At 39.9% G+C, this 21181-nt stretch overlaps 1 protein-coding gene across 12 annotated transcripts in view; it reads right to left on the bottom strand.

Moving 5' to 3' along the window:
* LOC146317890 (receptor-type tyrosine-protein phosphatase F) overlaps positions 1–21181 on the bottom strand; it is a 220428-nt gene that overhangs the window by 143713 nt on the left and 55534 nt on the right. For all 12 annotated transcript variants that reach the window (XM_084731743.1, XM_084731742.1, XM_084731747.1 and 9 more), the window contains exon 2: positions 7938–8112. In XM_084731743.1, coding sequence (XP_084587869.1) covers positions 7938–8037 — 100 coding nt within the window. In that variant the 5' untranslated portion in view covers positions 8038–8112. The remainder of the gene's footprint in view (positions 1–7937; positions 8113–21181) is intronic.

Genomic DNA, 21181 nt, shown 5'->3' with positions numbered 1-21181 from the left:
AAGATGACTCATAGCTGTGGCTTTTTTCAGCTCATCTAATTCCTTCAGGGAAAGTTTTAGCAGACATTAGACAGAGGCAGTCATCTCTCTGTGATTTCTTTGTCATACTTTAAAGTAAAAATACTATAATGAGAAAAACTGAACCAGACAAAGATATCGGTCAGCCAATATTATTGGCCTGATATTGGCCTATCGGCACCTATGTTGTCTGACATGAAAACTTTTTGACAGGACATAATGCTGATTGTCTTTTTTCTCAATGTGAGGTGATAATACTAGACACTACAGCTAAAATGAATAGTCGATTAATTGATTAGTCCATGGAAAGAGAGTTTATTGCCGGCTATTCTGATAATGTACTAATCATTAGCTGATTCCAGCTTATTAAATGTGAGTATATACTGCTTTGGGTTCTGTGGAACTGTGATAAGTCTTTTTCAAAATGTCATTTTTTTCCTTAACTGATAGTTGACAGTGCGAACAACCGATTAATCATTAATAATTAAGATACAAAATACAAAATCTCACTTTTTTCTCAGTTCTTTTTTTTTCATTTGAAGTTTTCTTATTCAAGAAATGCCTCCACCAGAAAGAACAGTGTCAAATGAGCCACAACTACTGTCATTAAATTAATTAAGATCTTTTTTATCAGTTAATTTCAGCAATTAATTGATTAATTCATAATCATTAACATCTTGTGTTTTTTTTCTATATACAGTTATGTATAATTATGAAACATACCAGTCCTTTTGGACGATAAATTCTGTAGTTAAACCGTGTGAATAACTATATTGAAATTATATTTTACTTTTCAATTTTATTAGTAACATCAGTCCCAAAAAACAAGAATTGGTCGGCCTCTAGAAAAAACATAAAACTTCTTTGCATTTAATCAGAATTCTGGTCATAAAATGAACTGTATGTTCATGTCATGTTTTACAGTTCTTCTCAGTGCTAACACCCATAATTTCTTGCTCATTGGGGATGCACCATATCATTATCTGGAGACAAATAAGCTATACTCTGACACACAACATGGACAATGCAAATGTAAAAATGCAAAATCACACCCTGTCTCCGATGAATGCGTTCTTTATGAAGTATGTGGTCCTTTCCTACAAGACAAGCCTGCTAATGGGTCGACTGAACTGCACAGCTCATCTGCATAACCCTGGGGCTACATCACCTCCGATGTTCATTTAGTTCACTTGATGAAATGTTCTCATTTGCGCTGTCATGGAACTAAGTGTTTTTCCATTCTGAAACTGTGAAGGACGACTGACTGCTGCATTTGAAGGCATGTGTGGATGGGTTAGCACAGTGTCAACCTGGGGACACTCACATGCAAAACAAAATATGGAGAGGGAAAAGCACATTCTGAATGCAGCTTGAATATGTAATAAAGAATATAGTGTGACACCTTTGTAATGGAAATTCAAACTGCTCTGTAAAGTTGCTGCGGGAATATAAAAGGAGATTTGGGCAACTGATGGAGGGCTTTGTTAATGCGGCTGCTGGGTAAAGTCCAATGGTCACCTTGGCTCGGGCCCTGGCATTAATAGACCAGTGCGGGGAAAATGTTAAGTGTGTTAAGTGATCCCGGGAGGGGGTTGGGTTGGTGGTTCGGCTGCTGAGATGGCTCCTAGCTTCTTCAGAGATCCCATTTTGGGGTTAGCTCATCATCCATCACCACACACCCTCCTGCGACCCCACTAACCTCATTAATTTGCCTCCCCTAGATTAGCCCTCCCTCAGAGACCACAAAGAGCCCCTACCATTGTTCTCGTCGTCTCACCAACACGGCCCGGAGGTCTTAAGTAATTCGACTCTCCACTAGCCAAAATTGAGGGAGAAATTAAATTATGTTACTGTAGGGACGGGGAACAACAAAGAGATTCTGGCTTTACATGCGCCAGCGGGCTCTTTCTTGCTTCCCTGATGATTTAGCATCTTTGAAAAGCTAAGGTGACCATTTACCCATGAAATAGTTCCCACCAGAGAACCAACCATGTTTTATGCTGCTCTGTGTCCACAGGCTGTTTGGGTTAACTGCCTTTAAATGCACCTTAGAGGATGCTCCTAAAGTAAACAATACACAGGTGTGTGGCAATGTGCCTATAAGTTACATAATTATATCTTCTTGAATGCCAGCTATCTTGAGTTTCTGTAATCTCAACGGAGTCTAATCAATGATTAGGATGTGACAAAACAGCTTTATAGGCATCCTTTAAAAGGACAATTCACTCCAAAACCAAAAACACACACCACAGATCTTGTAGTGAGCAGTCTTTTGTAGGAACTATTTTCTTTCTGCTGTTTGCCAACCGAAACACTGAAGGAAGCATGTATCTACTCATGGACAAGAGGCTCATGCTTGTGAGAGTGTGGGATAGGGAGTGCTGCAGGAATGAGTTCTACAACATGGAAATGAGTTAGCATATTAGCACTTCCAGTTTCCTCATCTCAAAGTCAATGGGTTTTATGAAACACGTTTTTCATTATTTGCCTGAAAGAAGGTCTATGGTTAACACAAGCTTAAGAGATTTTCATTTTTTTTCCCTACAACATAAAATATGTCAGTAAATACCCCACTCATGAATTTCACTTGTGAAGCTTTTACATGTCTTCAAAAAAGTGGTTGCTAATGAGTGGCTAAATGAGACTATAGAGGTTGTCACGGACGTTAAACATCATTATGCAGGACACTAGTCATTACATGAGGGTGACAGTGAATAGCCTAATGCTAGCTTTTTATTTCTAGTGATTGTATTTATGCTCTGGAAATCATCATTTAGAAAGATTATCTTGCTGAACAAAATGTGGAGGGGAACCAGAAGGATGCTGTTGTCCTCCCCAGCTGAGCTATAACCTCTCATCCATGAGCAGATGCACACTTCCTTCTACGTTGTGACACAGTTAGCGAGTGTAGTTCAGTAGAAAGAAAACAGTTCGTACATCAACCTGCTTGATTTCTGGAAAAGACATTGCTGTTGAATTTTTTGCACTTTTAACACCACAAGTCGAGTGCCATCTAATACCATTTGAGAGGAGGCAGACATCTCTCACTTTTGATTTTGGGGTGAACTGTGCCTTTAATGCATCTAATGCTTTCCACACATCTCTCAATGCAAATTAAATTCACATCGTCTTTGTCATCCCTGGTAATTATTTCAATTCAAAGTAGTCTCAGATTAAGTGAGAATGTAGTAAGTATAAGGAACATTGAAGAATTTCTCTTTTGTCAATAAAGATGTCATGATGAACACAGAATTAAAATGTCTTTCTGCCCTTTTCTGGAAGGACACTGGCGGTTCTTGTCGCCCTGTGGCGTTGCCGAATCCGGGACACAGCGGAGGGTTAGGGTGACTGCCTCTGGCCCTGCTATTGAGCTCCCTAATTAAACTATTAATCTCACATCATTAACCTCTGATGACCCTTTCCTCCCTCCATTCTGACATTGCTGCACTGCCTTATGAAAACAACTTCCCATCATATCTTCACAACCTCTAAATTGTGTGCCTCCAACACTTTATCTTGCAGATGTTTTTTTCTCGCACACATATTGCTTTTTTCCCCCTACTGCTTTCTCAGAGCATATTTTCTACAGTTTAGTTCTCCCTCCACCTCAGCCCCTCTCTCAGTGTGCCTGTCTGTATGATGTGTGTGGACCACAGCTGTGTGCTAACTGCATTACTCTTCAAGTGGCTCTCCAAGGTGGATATGGTTACTTTTAATTAAAAAAAAAAATCAATTTCTATCCCTGTCAGTTTTTGAACTGGGTGACCATATGGACACTTAAAAATACAATCCAATTTCCAGGCCCCCCGTCTGTCCACCCCTCTCTAAACCACTTTGGCACTTCCATCACATCAGTCCATTGTAGGAGTGTACGGAGGCTTGTTTTATAGCTTCGTTTTTTCAAAGACTTTTTTGCTCTCAAAATTCTGGTGATATATGCTCAGTGGTTTTTAAAGTTTTTTCAATAATGTACCCCCTTTTGAAATATTTCTTTCTACTAAGCATCCCCTTACCATTTTTAGAAGGAACAAAAAGCCTATAAAAAGAGGTACAATACAGCGCTGCACAGTAAATGTCAGGTCATTGAGGTAAATCCCATTTAAAGCTACTGCAAGGAACTTAATATTATGTTGATTTTGAAAGTCCCTGTGGACAAAAGCGGTAGTGTTTCCTCCAGGATAACCACAAAATCTTACATCACAATTAAATTTGCTCAAAGAAAAATCTCCTTCTTCCTTTTAATATAAACACGGGCATTTGATTTCAAGAAGAATTTGACCCGGTGGCAGGTATAAAGAATAACAATATAGAATAACCAATCTTCTTGCAAATGGTCATGTTGGCTTATATAGGTCATATGGAGGCATCAATATTAAATTGAGATGATTTCATAACCAGGTAAAAACTCCTCATAGTAGCTTTAAATATATTCTAGTTCATAGTGACTTGATATAAAACGTCACTATAAACTTTAAGCTAATTATGGTGTCACTGTAATCCTTCTGCCTGTGGGAGTGAAAAGAGTCGGCTCAGGCACAAAGGCCTTAGTGGTCTTGCCACACCTCATGTGAAAAGCCACCCAAGATTATAACATGAGAGGCATGAGAGGAGACACATACATCAAAAGCTTATTAAAGCCAATGAAATAACTCACAATGACAGCACTACAAAAAGATAACCATTACATTTAAGTGCTGGGTATGTGTGACTTTGAGGCTGACCTTGTGGGCCAGTGGCCTATTGTGTACAAAGAGGCTGTATAGAGGGCCGGTTGATTAGGCTGAGCTCCCCAGGGATCGATGGGACGTCTGCGATCAGCACTCAGAGTAATCACACTGTATTGTGTGCCTATTCAATGACACTATAAGATGTATGATGTCATCGGGCTATAACACTGATAGGCTGGTGGTGGATTTCTTGTACTTATTTGTGCTTCTAAATCATGATGAATTGTACCATCTTAAGTATCACGCCAAACAAACAGAATGGCAACAGCTTTTGAAATGTAGCCATCCTAAAACAATGCCCTGTAAAATGTTTTTATGTACAAGGAAGGCCTAACACTGCTAACATGTTTGCTACCTGTGGTTGCTCTGCCTGTTCCACTTTTCCAAGGGGGAGACAAGGACATCAGACCAAACCCATGTAATCAGAAACTTGCCAGGCACCCCACCCATAATATCTGTCTGGTGTCTGCCCTGTAATACAGGAAATCCAAACCAGAACTATCAAGTTCACATAACTAAGTTGCGTACAAATTACAGGCATCACATGCACACAACCCTGCTATTAGTGGTAGGTGTTATTTTTGCCCCCCAACTGTCTTATTTTAATTCTATGTCTGTTTGCTTTACAGTTTGTGTAATAGCAGGTTTGGGCCTTTTTCCATGTGTGCTTACATTAAACTACAACTGTAGGTTAACATTTGACCAGAGCCAGGCTTTTCCATAAGTTATGTTTTATTTTATCTTCTTTTAAGCTGAAATTCCATCTCTTCTTCAGTTCCTTATTCATGTATCAGTGTTTGGTTGTATCGCCAATAAAAACACTTGTTCCAGCTTGACCACAGCAGAGTATCTTTGTCTGTTAATTAAAATGCTTGGCTCTGTGTTTTTATCCGTAAATGATATGATTACCGAAATTAGAGACCAGGGCAATCTTGTTCTCATGGAGACAGAGAGCAAAAAGACTACATTTACTAAAGTCAAGATACTGAAAAACATTGTCCACATCAACCCATTCTTCATGATCATGGTAAAACACAAATTAGCTAGCTGTGTGTGGCTGTGTGTGAATTTTTAAACCAGGGTTTCTGCAGATTTCAGCAACTTAAATTTCAGACTTTCTAGGACCTTGTAAGACTATTACAAATACAATTTAAGGTATCTTTCACATCCATACTGGTAAAAATGTAAGAATGATATGGTTTTATATGACTGATGTTTCAGTACTGCATGTTAAGTCCAGAGCAGAGTCAGTGGAGCTGGGATTGGATTTTACCCTGGTGTTCTCTGCTATCATGTTGGTTTCATTTCATAGTTGTTGCAGCGTGATCGTGACAGATTTTCCCCAAAACACATTTAAAAGGCAGACTGAAAAAAGCAACCTTATGAAACTAACTAGGTAACTTCATTAATCAAATCGATTTTTAAGTGATATCAAGGCCTAAAATTCAGATACTTCACTTTTAAATGGCAGCCTGTTAAATAACTTAAGTTAAATAACCTTTTCTGGGGAAAAAAAAGCAAATGGAGATTGTATGGCCAACATGGCCTAAATGGCACAGATGCAACCATGACAAAATGTTTTACAAAATCTTTAAAAACTTAAGCCATCCTGCATATTTGCTTAATATTCACTTTTACATGTAGCTCTCTGCTCAATTTAGAATAAAAACAGCACAATAGCCGCACAGCTTATTAATCAAGGCCCCATCCAAGCACTGGGCCATACAGGGCATCTGACAGACTCAGCACATCAAATAATATGTTGGCGCCTTCAATGCCCCTGGCATTACCCCTCATCTTGATCTCTAAAAAGCACAAGCAATTGACTCAATTCTTCATCCCCTTGGTGGCAATTAAAATGCAGCCATAGAAAAGCATGGACAAAATAACACGACAATAAACGTGGTACACAACCAATACATAAATTACTGACATTACAGATCCCATTTGCTATGTCAAGAAGAGTTGTGTGTAGGGATGCACAATTTAAGTCCTACTTAAGTGTTACTGCTTCAGTCAAGGTTTGATTTGGCATGATCACATTACAAGCGGACAGCAAAGACAGTCTTGCCAGACCACAAGAAAAAAGACGAGAGTGCAAAACTTTTCTGCAAGGTCAAGATAACACGGATACTCTGCAAAAATCTAGACACACCACAAGAGACAAAGATGATAACACAAGGCTGAGTGAGACAAGGCAAAGGGTACAGAAAAACAAATCCTACTGGACTCATGTATGAAAGGACAGGCCGACTGGCGTAGTCGGGCGAGGGAATGGGAGGGGTTGGGGCATAATTGAATTACAGTGACCCTATGACAGCACTGTAGGTGAGGTCATGTGTTGAATTAATTCTGTCCCTGACCCCGTCTTCGACAGGGCAGAGCCTCTTGGCTGCCCCCGAGATCCGAAAGCGCAGCGATGGTGACACATCTTTCTGAGCGCCTTCTTCCAGCCAAAACTGTCATTCAGATTGACAGCTGGTCACAGAGGCCGATGAAGCATTACTTCATGCCCTGTACACTTATTTATTTTTAGTGCAAATGCTGAAGCTCTCTATACTTTGGAACATACATTAGAGGAGCTGCTATTTATATTTTCTGCAATCCACCAACGACACAAAATGTAAATGGAATCTACTGTATATTCTGTTTTAAATGAAACTCTGCACTGCACAGCATGAGAGCTTGTTCTCTGTGAATATCCATGCATTTAATTAATGTAGTGGGTTAAATTCAAATTTAGATTAATGTCAGTCTCTTTAAACAAATAGAAAACCTACAAAAGGGCTGCATTTGTAACACACCTGATATCATCCTCAAAGAATTTGCTTTTTAACCTCCCATTGTGTGCATTTTCCATCATGTGTGGAGCAAATGAAGGGCTAACATGATGATGGGCTCTTACTATCAAAATACTTATAAAGCTTAAAGGAATATATCAAATTATTGAATGCAGGGTTGTATGAGATACTTATCAGTAGCATGGTACCAGTTAGCAGAAGCAGAGATGGGCACCAACATGAAAGTTAATTAATGTACTGTGGATGGGGTCTATAAACAAAAGGTATTTTAGCCACAAAAAATAAACACCTTATACAATCCCACATTAAAAAATACAAACTATCCCTTTAACGTATTATCAGATTGTACCAGAAGCAAAGCAGGACTTCACAGGTGAATAAGGTTACTTACTGTCTGCCAGAGAGGAGAACACCATGCAGCTGAGTAGAAGCAGGAACAGCAACGCCCCTCTGGGCAGGAGGGGCACTGCCAGGTGAATATTAGGCACCATGTTCCAAGTTGGCACTGCTCCCTCCTCAGTCCCCTGCTAGACACGTCCCACTCTGACAGGATCAAAGACTAACACCTGGGAGAGCAAACACATGCAGAACAGGAGTAGAGAAACATTAGTATTCAAACTCACCATATATTTGCATACATTTGAATGAGCATAATAACACAGTAAAGCAGAAAAATCAAACGCGAGTCGGAGCAGAGCAGATGCAAAGGGAGACGGAAAATTTTGTATACTTGTAAGAAAACAACAGCGCACAACACTGGAGATCTTTGGTCGCGATCAACAAGGCACCCAATACCCACAACAAAATCCTGCTCGGGGCAGAGGAAAACACAAGTGAAGCGGATGTAACAGGCAAACTACGTCAGCACAAGAGTTAGGAAACAATACAGTGCTACAGAGAAATCATGGGAAGAACAAAGGGGGAGGTCAGGATGCAGGATTAAAGCTCCTCAGCTCTCCTCTCACAATGGGGATAAGTAAAAAACCCAGAGGACTTCCTAAACAGCACTCCCTGAGGACCACCGCCCACTTAATGTTCCCCATTAAGAAATTGAAACTGTGTCCAGATGGGTTCAAATCACACAAAGTACTGTGATCTCATAATATGACAACATGCATGCATACATAAACATTTCACATATGACAACATCCCGAGGGGGACATGGCTGGTCAACAAAGCAGCAGCAGGTGTACCACAAATTAACCATAATTAACCGAGCTATAAAACAGAAAGCATTGCTATATCGTCTTAAGTAGTGGGTGGAGACACAAAGACAAAAGGCTGTCCCTCAAATTAAACTGCACAAGCCCTGATTCTGTCTTTTTAGGAATTAGATTTAGTGTAGGAAATGACTAAGCCATCTGATAAGATTTAGATATATGACCTTAAGTTTGTTACAGCCTGCAGTTTCGATGTCTAATGCTATTATAAACAAAGTAACTGTGTATCCCCATAAACCGAGCTAACTAAATTTCTTATCCCCACACTGTAGCCCATGGCCATCTGTGATGAGTAATCATAATGCTGTAAAGCGCACCACAATATGGTAAGGATAGATATCTCTCTTTAAAATTAAAGCAGTATCTCCAGAGGACTTCAGAGGCAAAAAAAGATCTAAAATGAGAAAAGTTTTTAAAGTTTTTAAAGTAAGCCTACTTTTGTCTTCAAGGGTTCCCTGACAATGATTCTGTACAAAGCTTTTACAAGAGGCCTATTGGAATTGAATTGAAAACTTTCTCAGCTCATCTGTTCAGTCTGTCTCACTGCCGAGTTTATAGTGGCGACTGAACAATACTGATTGCTGATATTTGTGAAAAGAGAAAAGAGAAAGAGACGCTCACAATGCGGAATATCTTGAGGCTTGCTGGGTGGCCGGTCAGCTTTAGTCTATTCAGTTCAGCTAAATAAGTTAGAGTGTCAGGAACACAATGCCTCCAGTATCTTGTGGAAAAAAAACCTTTCCATTCTTAAGCCTGTGGAGGTGTTGAGCAGCCCATTACTCATGTGGCTATTTCAATGTGTGTGGAAACAGTGGAAAAACGCACACACCGGGCACCTCTTTGACCACCCTCTTTGTGAAGCAAGACCAAGGAAAACACTCTGCCAGGCAGAGATCTTAGCAAAGCAAAATTTCAAGAGTTTCCTTTTCTTCATCTGAGCTCTGCTTTAACCTCTTTCGACAAGTCTCTTGGCAAAGGAAAAAGACAGGCATGGCTGAGTAAAATGATGTGAAGGAATGCTCTGTGAGTCATGGCGCCACTGCCTCACCTGGGCACAGTTGCAGACAGGTATCGTTGACGTCTCGCTCTTCATCACTATTTGTCACTAGCAGGAATGTGCCTCCAGGCTTTGATGTCTACTAAACTAATTTCCGATGCAACACACCTTGAATCTAAGGAATTTCCAAACACTGTGTGCAGCCAACATCATCTATCGTCGGTGAAAGTTCAAGCTGTGATCATATCAAGCTGTATTACACTCCTCCCTGCATGTAGATTTTTGAGAAAAACAGCTAAAATAATTTATAAACCTCTGGAAGAAAAAGATTCCCCTTGTGTCTTCACCTTGACTGGTAATGAGAAAGCAGCTCATTGTTGATGTGTTAAGCTGTAGCAGTGTGGAGAAGAAAAAGATACACAAATACACTGCTCAGGATGCCAAATAACGGGATCACACCCCCACTCTGAAAGCAGAATGAAAGATATTTAGGCCCCGTCTTTCATTTCAAGTTAATACCCTAAGTTAGCTTTGCAAAATGAGTGTAACTCACATCAAGTTTGTTGGCTGACAAATTTGTTTTGACACTCATTTTTATGTACGCCAGCGTTGTGTTGGTTCATGTCGGTGGGTAGAGAGAGTGAGTGAGGCTGATAGAGTTGGCTACTCGCCGTGCTCCAAACCCTTGGCGGTGGAGGGATATCTTTTACAGCAGATGCCAGAGAGAGGCAGATGCTTTTCATCTTCAATGAGACAAATTCCTAGAGCGAGGTTTATTCTTTATTTATATAGCTACTTATTTATCCCAGTGCAGCTTGGTGCCTCCCAGCTGCACGCAAATACTACGGGACAAACACTTGCCACTATGTGCATTTGTACTGTGGTGGTACGGTGCTATTAAGAGAAGGACAGGCAGGGCACCAATGTGGAAATGGTGCAGTGTGAACCAAAATCTGAGCGAGTGGCTCAGCACACGGGAAGACATTGTTTGCAACTATGTGGGAGAGTGAGAGAAAAACAGTAAGAACGTGTAGGGGTGGATGTCTGCCCTTGTGAGATTGTATGTGAATCCTTCTGTCTCTGTAATGATTTCATTCTGGTTGGTGTGTGAGAGTCAGAGAGGAAACTATGAGAGAGAGTTAGCAGCGCATAATTATGGATAAAATGATCATCCAGATTATTTCACCACAAATTGAGATTCTAATTAACAATCACATAGCCTAATTAATCAGGATGAATTCAGGAGCGTTAATTGTTTTACAGCTAGAGCAGATTATGTAAAATAATACAGTTTGAAACTGCAGTGCACAAACTAATAAAATGTGTCATAAACCAGGATGCCACAACATGTGCAAAAACTCTATATATATATTTTCTAAATTGTGATTGGTAAAATAATGGCACTCTTGCTAAGAAAGTCAAGACAGAATTTCTTTGCAAGTCAATGCTGCTGACATTAACTGAGGCTGTTAGCCAGTGTATCACTAGCACAATGTTAGAGCTACAGCAAAAAGGGATTGTCCATATTTGATGTGGAGTTGTATGACTTATTTATGGTTGGTCAGTTTATTAGCTACACTAGATGCCAGTCGGCATGCTCCCAGTAAGGAGAAACAGAGAGGGACACCAGCATTGATGCTAAGCATACTGCTGTGGATGGGGTCAGCAGCAAAAGGTATTTTGGATATTTAAAAAAGGTCCAATGAAAAAAAAAAATCTATATAATTTTAAATATATGCTATATTTTGAATATTTTCAGAGCTTTACTTTTCCATCTAACAGCCTTTATATAGTTCTCTCCAAAACAGTCAAACTCTACAGGCAAAATCAGTTATTTTACAGTTTTTCCTCACTATTCTATCATCCTGCTGCCACTGTCTGTTAGTTTGTTTGTGTTATTGTGTGACTACAGTCAATCTGAACTATTCTTTTCAAACACCAAAGCCAGAGATCAAGGCAGCAGTAGACCAGCAACTCCTGTTTCTATGAGGTAAAATTTGATTGGTTGAAGACAGCAATATTTGGCTTATATAATGGTGGTTTCTACAGTTCTCCTCTTATCCAAACTGGGAATGTATTGACCAGCATAAACTATTGCCAATACACTGACTATTGATAAGCATTTCACACGACCCCACTTCAAACAATCAAAACTATCACTTTAATCAATTGATCAAAGGAAAATCAATTGACAAATAATTTCAAATTGAATTAATGATCTAAATTATTTTTCACACAACAATGTCAAACATTTGCTGGTTCAAGCTTCTTTAATGTAAGAATTTGTCACTTTTCTTTGTCATCTATGATAGTAAATGAAGAGTCTTGGGGTTTTGGACTTTTGGTTCAACAAAAGAAGCAATCTGAACATGTCACTCAGGGCTCTGGGAAAACGTGATGAGCATTTTCTCTCTATTTTTGACATTTCATAGGCTAAACCACCAATTGTGAAAATAATGGGTAGATTAATCAATAATAAAAATAGTTGCAGCCCTACACCATATAAAAGCACATTTATGGAGAACAGGTTATCGAATGTGTCTATGCAAACACAATTAGCTGATAACCATGATGATGTGTCTTGATAAAAGAAAATAACAGTCAAGTCAAAGTCCATGATTTGTTAGTTCCCTCTTCCCTCCACCTCATTATCACTTATAACACGGACACCTACTGAAGAAACAAATGAAAGGCTGTGTTTAATAAATTCTAGCTTCAAGCTATCCGGGCTGATTAACTAATGTTTACGAAGAGCCAGTCATTAGAGCCCAAAACTTCTTGAATCACTCAACAAACTTTGATGCAGGTGGTGATTCAGAGGTCTGCAGCCAGGATAAACACAATTTATGGTGCGGCTTTGAGTCTTGTGTCCAATTTGTCAAGATGTCAAGATCTTATATCCTGTATATAGACAGAGGACTCTACAGTATGGTGGCAACATTTCATCTCAACACAAAGAAACCATGAAAGAGAACAGAAGGTTATTAAAGTGATACTGAAGTAGAAATAACCTTAACCCTAATCGACCAGCCACTCTTTTAAAGTCTTTTAGAAAGATGCTTTGGATTCTTTTGTGTCTGTCTCAGTAATGCAGAGCGTGACATATACCGTGTATATATATACTGTATTATGGGCAAGCAGCAGACGACTAAGAGGTTTAGTGAAGTAATTAATTAACAAGGGAACAATGGGATGTGAACATCTCAAATGGTAAACTGTGGAGGACAAAAGAGGTTTTGAGAGAGTTCAGCGGGGAGGGGAAGAGGACAAAAAATACACACCTATCCTGTTTGCTTGTTTGCCACCCACATTAGGTGCCTGTCATTCAAGTTATTACCCCCTATGTGTGTGCGTGTGTGGCAAAGGAGTGGCCACCCATACAGAACTGCTAGTCTACAAACAGACAATGCGGGACACAGCTGCGCAGAAAAAGCGCAGAGGCTGAGTAAACACTACTATTACACTAACTACAGGTAGCATCTCTGCTCTCCATCGTTTCCATCCCTCCTACTCATGTTCTCTCTCTTTCTCCATCTCTGTTTAATGGGTCATCCTGAGCGCAGGGAGGTGGGACAGCTGAGATATATGGCTAGCAGTGTGGGGAGCTAATCATGGCCGTCTCTGGAGGTGATAAACCCAGACCGGAGAGGTTTGTGTTGGCGCAGCCAGCAACGGCTCCATAAACACAGTTACAAGCTGCATTTCGACAGCAGTGTTTTGGCCCCTGATTAGTTTTCCATGCCCTAGAAGGCTCACCCTCGCAAGTCTGTGCTCCTTTTTTTACCTCGGCAGCGAGCTCACACCACCACCACAAGACCCCAGGAGAATTACTGCGAGCCGACGAGCGCCATATTGTAAAATGAAAGTGTAAAGTAACAAAATTAGGTTTTCCCTCCAACTCTGAAAGCCTTTTCGCTATATCCACAGACTTGATGGTGCATGTCTTTTTTTACAGGGCTGCGACAAGGCCCTGCATTGAAATTCACCTAACAAAGGGTAATGTCCTGTGACCTATCAAGTTTTACAGCACTTTTGTTTACAAGCTGAATCCACAGAGTTAATTGTTAACGCAGAAGACTGAGGGATCGAAAGACACCTTTAACGGACAAATGCACTTCCTTAAGTTGAGCAATAGAAAGTAACTGATTGTGCTGACCTACAATGAAAGCACTCATATAGTAAAATCACGAGTAAAGTGTCTGGCTTTGTGGATGATTCAAAGAAATTCCTCAGGTAGTTCATTCGCTCTCACTTTATTTTACAATACACTAATAGAGCATAACTTCTTATCAAATCAGACAAAAATTAGAGCTATTATGTCCCTTATTAGACAGAATTAGACCCTTTATTACACATTCTATAGAACTGTACTGTAAACTAAAGTGTATTTGTAATTACACTCTAATAAAGTCTAATAGGGGTCTAATAAAGGAGCTAATACCAATACTAAATGAAGAACATATTCCTAGTTTTTGTCAAATAGTAGCGTAGTTTGTTATGTCTAATTAGCTTAACGTAATGTAAAGTGCAATAGTTCATTTAAAACACTTTAAATAATTAATTATAATAGCACTAGAGCGAAATGAAATTTATGCAGTCTTTTATAACATATGATGCAGAGCCTCCATGACACATTGTGATGTAATCTGTGACACATGAGTTTTGGACTTAATGCACCAGGCTCCTGATAATATCCTGACACAGGCACTAACTTGCCTCTTGACAGAATGCAAAGACCGTCACATATTGGCTTCACCCATATGATACAATGTCGATTGGCATTTAGTCTGGTTGAGTGAACATTTAACAAAACTCAGGCACCTCCATAAATTGCCACTGAAGTAGGGATTTACAATCACCTCTGGGGGGCTACCAATCTTTTCAAGCTGCAAATCAATCTGGGAATGAAAGGTGATATGTATTACACTGATATGTATTACACGAAGTAGAAGAGACATACCAGAGTGCCACTTCCATTTGAATTTATTGAAGAGTGATTATTGGCGTTGTCGAGCTGCAGAGCAAGGAGAAAATGGCTTGCACTACAAAGTGCTGGGCAGAGGGCCTGCAATAAATCAAAAAGCAGGCTCAATGTAAAACAGACATTCATCAAATAAAAGTAATGCTGTGTATAACCGGACCAATCAAGTGGATGAAACAGCTTTCTGGGAAGTAACAGCAAGCTTAGGAGCCATATTTATAGAATACAAACAAATCAAGCTTTAAAATTTATATGGAATATTTGGTTTCTTTTTCATTTTCCCTACTTCTATGTCTTTTGTATGGAAAAATGACTCATTTATTCACATTTGCTGACATCCATATGTATCAGGAGTTTGACATATTATTTATTATAAGGGGTATTTACATTATTAAGATTACAATTTTGCTTATAAATCATTACTGTTTATGTATTTATCTATGAATGTTTAGGCCAAACTGTGATTCTTCCCAGCTAGGGTTTAAACAAGACTAATTCTAATGTATAATGATAAACTAACTAAGCTTTGTATTCAATACAGGGTTTCTAAAAATGTAAGTCAATAGCCTTGTCCTAGTTGAAAGACCAAAAAAAAAAGTTTTTAATATTTGTGTTTTACATTTTAGAGAGTTCCACAAATGAATTGCTGCATAATTAAGAATGATTTTGCACTATGGCCAAACATTAAATTAGCAATATAAACTGAGAAACATTCTCAACAGCAGATGTGCATATATATCAAAAGGATATTCACACTTGTCAGGCAAGAAAGATGAGCTAAGACGTCACCACTTGACGGTTTGCTTGTGGACAGATGGTGCCATAAAATGACTAGGCAGGCAGCACAGAAGGCACGGACTCCCCCTCCCCTCACACCGTGCAAAGGACTTCAACCTCCCCTCAACCCCATCCCCACCACCCCCTGGGCAGAAAGCCTGGTCTCCTCCGCCAGTAAAAGACAAACAGAGTGAAGGCATGTGAGCAGAAAGACTGGCAAATACCGAGCTCCATAGATCAATAGCTGGCCAAACAGAGGCAGTTGTTCAGGCTCAGCTCAATCCATGGATATTTCATGGTTGGATCTCTAACAACCGGAAAGAGCTGAAATATTAGAAAAATTAAGCATTGTAGAACTACGCTGAAAGGATATGAAATACGATACAAACTGAAATGTGTATAAGCAGGTTTTCTCACTGGTGTTGCCCAGCAAAGACGAAAACCATCCCTTTCTCTTTGGGTTTAAGCATATTTATTTTCTTCAGGTTGCACTGAGGTGGGGATATTTAGCCTAACTTTGTATAAGAGAGTAGGAGGGGGCTTTTGAGGGTTTCATACTATTCAGCAGGTGTCTCCACTGTTCTAAATCAATTACCTCTAGTCAGACAGTGCTTAGGGTAGGGGGGTATTGTAAATCAGCTTGGTGTCAGGCCAGATTAGTGACTGTAACGGGCTGGGAGTGAAGCTCTTTGGCCAGCATGGACCCTCCAGAGGCCTACATGAGAACCAAGCTGTAGCCTCTGTGCTCGGTGACAGAGTAGCAATTCTGGTAATTGTTTGCCACAATACTTTGTGCTAAGGTTGTGCTATATGAGGATGTATACTGTGCGAGTGGTAGGGAATTCGCTACACTCTTCGCTCCCCTTGAATATGTCAGCTCATTGGAGAAAATACCAATCAACGAACAGAACAACTTAGAGGCAATATTGGATTCTCATGTTTTGAATCAGATCTAATACTTTGATTTGCCAGATTAGCAAAATCTGTTTTATCTAGCAGTTTATCTATATTTAGGGGTGCAACTAATGATAATTAGCATTATCGATTTATCTCCTGATTATTTTCATGATTAACTAATTAGTCTAGTCCCAAGAGCCCAAAAGGAAATCTTCAACTTGCTTTTTTGTCCAACCAACAGTCCAAAACCCACAGACTCTCCATTTACTATCATAAATGCCAAGAAAGCAGGGAATCCTCTCATTTAAGAAGCTGGAACCCGAAATTATTATATTGATATTTTTGCAAAGTGACAATTAATTGCTATTGAATTAATTTATGCTTCTGGTGCATAACAGATTCCGTTAGGAGCAATAAAAGTTTAATTAATTCATTAATTCATTCATTTATTTATTTTCATTTAATAGATAACTGATTATCTGACTAACATTGCAGCTCTATCCATGTTGAACACCCCAACTTTATATGCACGTGATTACAGTTGTGCAGATATTAGGATTTGCTGACTCATGGTAGTAAAATTCAAACTGTCAGTGGATGGATTAGCCAGACTTCTACTGTCAGCTATTGATCAAAAATTGTGGTCATTCACTCACTCATGGGCACTGGGTGAATGGTCTGTGCTTGCTTAACTGCGAGCACGAAAGCAGCCTCTTATATCCTTTTATGCAAATCTAATTCTGTGGAAGTGCCATGTCAGCAACAATCATCCACCACTAAACACAGAGGTGAGGACATGCATTGACATTGTAGCCTTAATTCACTTTATAATACAGATTGTCAGGGTTTTTCACACTATACTGGATGGTTTTGGGCTTGTTCGTCTTCAGTCAGAGCTGAAACACGTGGATGAAACTGTGTATTGACACAGTAGTTTTATTATTTCACCTTACCACAGAGCATGTAAACGACGCCGGGAAAACAATCCTCCTGTGGTCCAAGGTACAGCCGAACCAAACCCAGTGTTGACAGAGGGAAGGGTTAGACTAACTCAGCGAGGGCTGGGAAAAGCACTTCCTATATTACTAAGCATTTGTGCTGGGAAACAGAAAGATTGTACCTGATGGTTTCTGGAGTGAAGCATAAGGTTCTATTTACAGAGGAGGATCCCTTGATAAGAAATGTGTTCAGATCTAAAAGGCACACAAACATATGCTATTTTGAGACCTTCCTTGGAACAAAAAAAGCTGTGTTAGACAAAGGAAAGCCGAGACTCCCGGCTTACCTGAAACAGTTAAGACATAACAGATTTAACATGAGTTAGTTGCCATTCCAAATGTGGAAATAAAGAGGATCCCAAAGTCCTAATCCAACTCCTTTCCTGCCTTCTATTACAGACGGCTATCCTCTCAGCCCCTGTCTACCTAGTGAAAAGAGGCAGATTCTAATAAGCCATTCTGTCTTTCTGTCAGTCTGTTTCTCTCTCCATCCCCCTGTTTCCTCTCTCTCTCCCTCCCTCCCTCCCTGGCCAGTGTCTCCTTCTGTGTCTCTTTCTCACTGTCTGAGCCATGAGCCAGTCTGTTGGAGCAGATGGAACCATATATCCCCATTGCTCTCCAGAGGCCTGAGGATTTAAAATGTAAAAGAGATGAGTGTGGAATAGGCAGGGACCAGTCGATAAAGGGCAAGAGAAGCTGGGACTCTCAGCTTAGACCATGTTCATCAAGAAAGTTCAGTTCTCCTAAAAACTATGACAGTGCTACAGAGCAATAAATTACAGAGATGTAGACTCTAAAGTCATCACTAAACTGGCATGTCTGTCCTTACTAAGAGTCTCATCCAACATTTTGTCCTGCAAGATATGAGCAGAGCAGGAAACTGTATTTCTGTTGGATGCCCCAAAAATTTCTTCTGTTGATAAAAATGAATCAACAAGTTTGATCATCAAATAAAGTTCCCATTAAAGAGCTAGCTGAGTGCTTACTGCTTAAGTGACCAGGACCAAAACAGCCTCTAAGACAAATAACGCCCAGTTTGACAACAGAAAATGGGCTACAGTACCAAGGTGGTTTTCTTGCTGGGTTTGGCTCCTAGCAAGCTGGGGCTAAGTCACAGCAGTAAGCTAGCAGTTAGCTAACTTATTTTAGCAACAAGTAAGGTGCAAAAGCTATCTGTCCATCAGGAAACTCTGTAATTAAATCACTGAATGAGGAAGCTGAGCAGCCAGAAGACATCATAGGGGACACCATAAAATATGATCCAGTTTTACTCAAATCAGCAAAAAAACATATAAAGTTATGCTCTTAAACAGTGAAGCTTGGCTGCCAGAGACACTGTGTGCCCCAGTGGATGTATTCTTCTTCCATGCTCAGGCAGCATCATAAGCAACAAAGCGTTTCATTGGACATAAAATTAGTGTACACCCACGGCTGCAGGATGAGTCATCAACAGTTTCTAAACATTTTCAGGGAGAAGACAAACTCTGAAATACCTTTAAAAATACCAGAGAATATCTACAAAATTACTTTTTTTGTCATTGTTGGGCAAGATGGTGTATGGCATATCAGTACAGCACAATACATGTGATTAAAAACACCTAAAACCATGGGAACTTTAAATGTTGTAAGTCCTCTATCAAGCACAAAGATGAAAATGAGGCAGTATTGTTAGACTAGAGCTAGAACATTTTTGGACAGCAAACAAACTATTTTGATGATCGCCTAATCTTTTGATCATTAAGAAAATGTGCAATATATTCTCTGTTTCTAGCATCTAAGAATTTTAAACTTTCCTTTGTTATATCACCATAGATTAATGTTTTGGTGTTTGGACTCTTGGTAAAAGACATCAAGAAATCTTAAAGTGACCCTATGACCCTGGTACTGACTGATTGATCAATAATTAGCTAGTTATTAGCTGCAGCCCAAAAAAGAAATCACACAAAAGAACAAAAGTTTGCAACTTAATACATCAGCTCACTGCTGATCATTACCAGCCATAGGCAATGATAAACAGGAATTAATTAGATCCTTACTGCTGAGTAGAGTCAGGCCTGCCTTCCTCCACACCTCACCTAAGACCACCTTTCTGATAATGAGAAAGTATCTGGACACTGTATCTGTCGTCTGGGAGAAGATTCTGCTTCGTCCTCCATCTCTGGGTGGCAGGTTGACAGACAGGAAGAGTGAAGAACAACAGGCAGACGAGGTCGTGAGCAGTACAATCGATTGCCAGCTGACTAGCGGGTCCATTATACTGACAGGCCGGAGCTACAACACGACGACCTGCACTCCACCAACGTCCTCATTACTACCTATGAATCTCTCGCTGGGACCAATCTCTCCCGCGCTCTTCCCCTTCTTACTTCTCACAGTATATTTCCCTGGGCAAAGCATAAGACTGAATTTCACTCTGTCAATCTGATGGAAGTGCTTTAAAAGAGGCGAAAGCCACACCTAAGCCTCTGCACTTAGCTTTGTGCACTATAGGCAAGCAGTGGATACAGAACAAAGATGACATGGGGTAATACACTGTTCTTCAGAGCAATGTTCTTGAGAAAAATGCAGCCTTAATGTACATTTAAGCCTTCACAATCTTAAAGAAATTTGAACTGTCTGCGAGGTAAAACTTCTAACATATTAAAGATTTCTCCCGCCATCACCCTGTCTTTCAGCTACACTATCTGCTCTCCTCGTCCTTTTTTACCCCCCCATCCCTCTAGTTATTCTGAAATCCTTAGTCCTTGGAAGACTTATTTATACTCTCTCCCCTACCCCACCCCTCTGCCTCACAGTACAGCTGCAGATAGGATTTACCTGCAGCTGAGACAGCCTCCAGACTATCAATTACCACCAGTGTAGAGTCACTGTTCTGCAGCTTGGCTAACAAGACATACACACACACACACACACACATACACAACACATACACACAGTGCACACAGAGATCTCTTGGACACATCCAGTTAGAGAAATTCTGAGCTGACTGCGAGTCAAAGGATTTTACTGACTAATCAAATAGTTGGGTGAAAATCCACTTCATAAAAAAATCTAGACAAGAGCGCGAACACATCCAATCAAGTAAATTGGTATTTAGATCAAGTGTTGTATGAAAAAAGAGCAAAAATTCTAAGACGGCAGAGATGCCATCTTCAGAAAATAGTGCCATTTATGAAAAAAAGAATCAGTAAATCAGTAAAACTTAAAAAAATAGGCCACTTCAGGAATTACACTCAAGTTGAAAAATGAATTAAGAACCCAAAATAACAGTAGAAATAGAGCTATGACTAAACTTTTCACTCACTTATATGTTGTTCAAGGATGTGTGGGCAAAACTGTAGTGCTGGCATTTGCAAATGATTATAAAGTCAAACAGAAAACATGCAGAAACATGCAAAACTCTGAGCCCTTGCTGCAGTCCATTTGTATAGTCGTGATGTTTGACTGGCCTGCTGAAAACAGAGATCTCACCAAATTCTTCCTGACATGTCATCTCACTGTCTGACAACGATTAGACTGAACACCAGGCCATTACACATACAGAAAGACATGCAGGAACAGGACCTGTCACTCAGCCCACCAGATCCACCCTGACGCCTAAAGTGCCTCTGTCAGGTCAACAAATGAAAAGCCATCACAGCCAATGTTGCAGTCATCAAGCTGAAGTCATTCCATAGACTGGTTAAATGCTATCTTGCCAGGTCCTGTTAAACTTGGCTGAGCATGTTTGGGCTCAAGGCATCAGATTTGATTTCTAGGCTTAGT

The sequence above is a fragment of the Lutjanus erythropterus genome, chromosome 12 (genome assembly GCF_056507025.1).
Source record: "Lutjanus erythropterus isolate fLutEry1 chromosome 12, fLutEry1.hap2, whole genome shotgun sequence".
NCBI classification, from domain to species: Eukaryota; Metazoa; Chordata; class Actinopteri; order Lutjaniformes; family Lutjanidae; genus Lutjanus; species Lutjanus erythropterus.
This window is presented reverse-complemented; position numbering and strand designations above follow the sequence as displayed.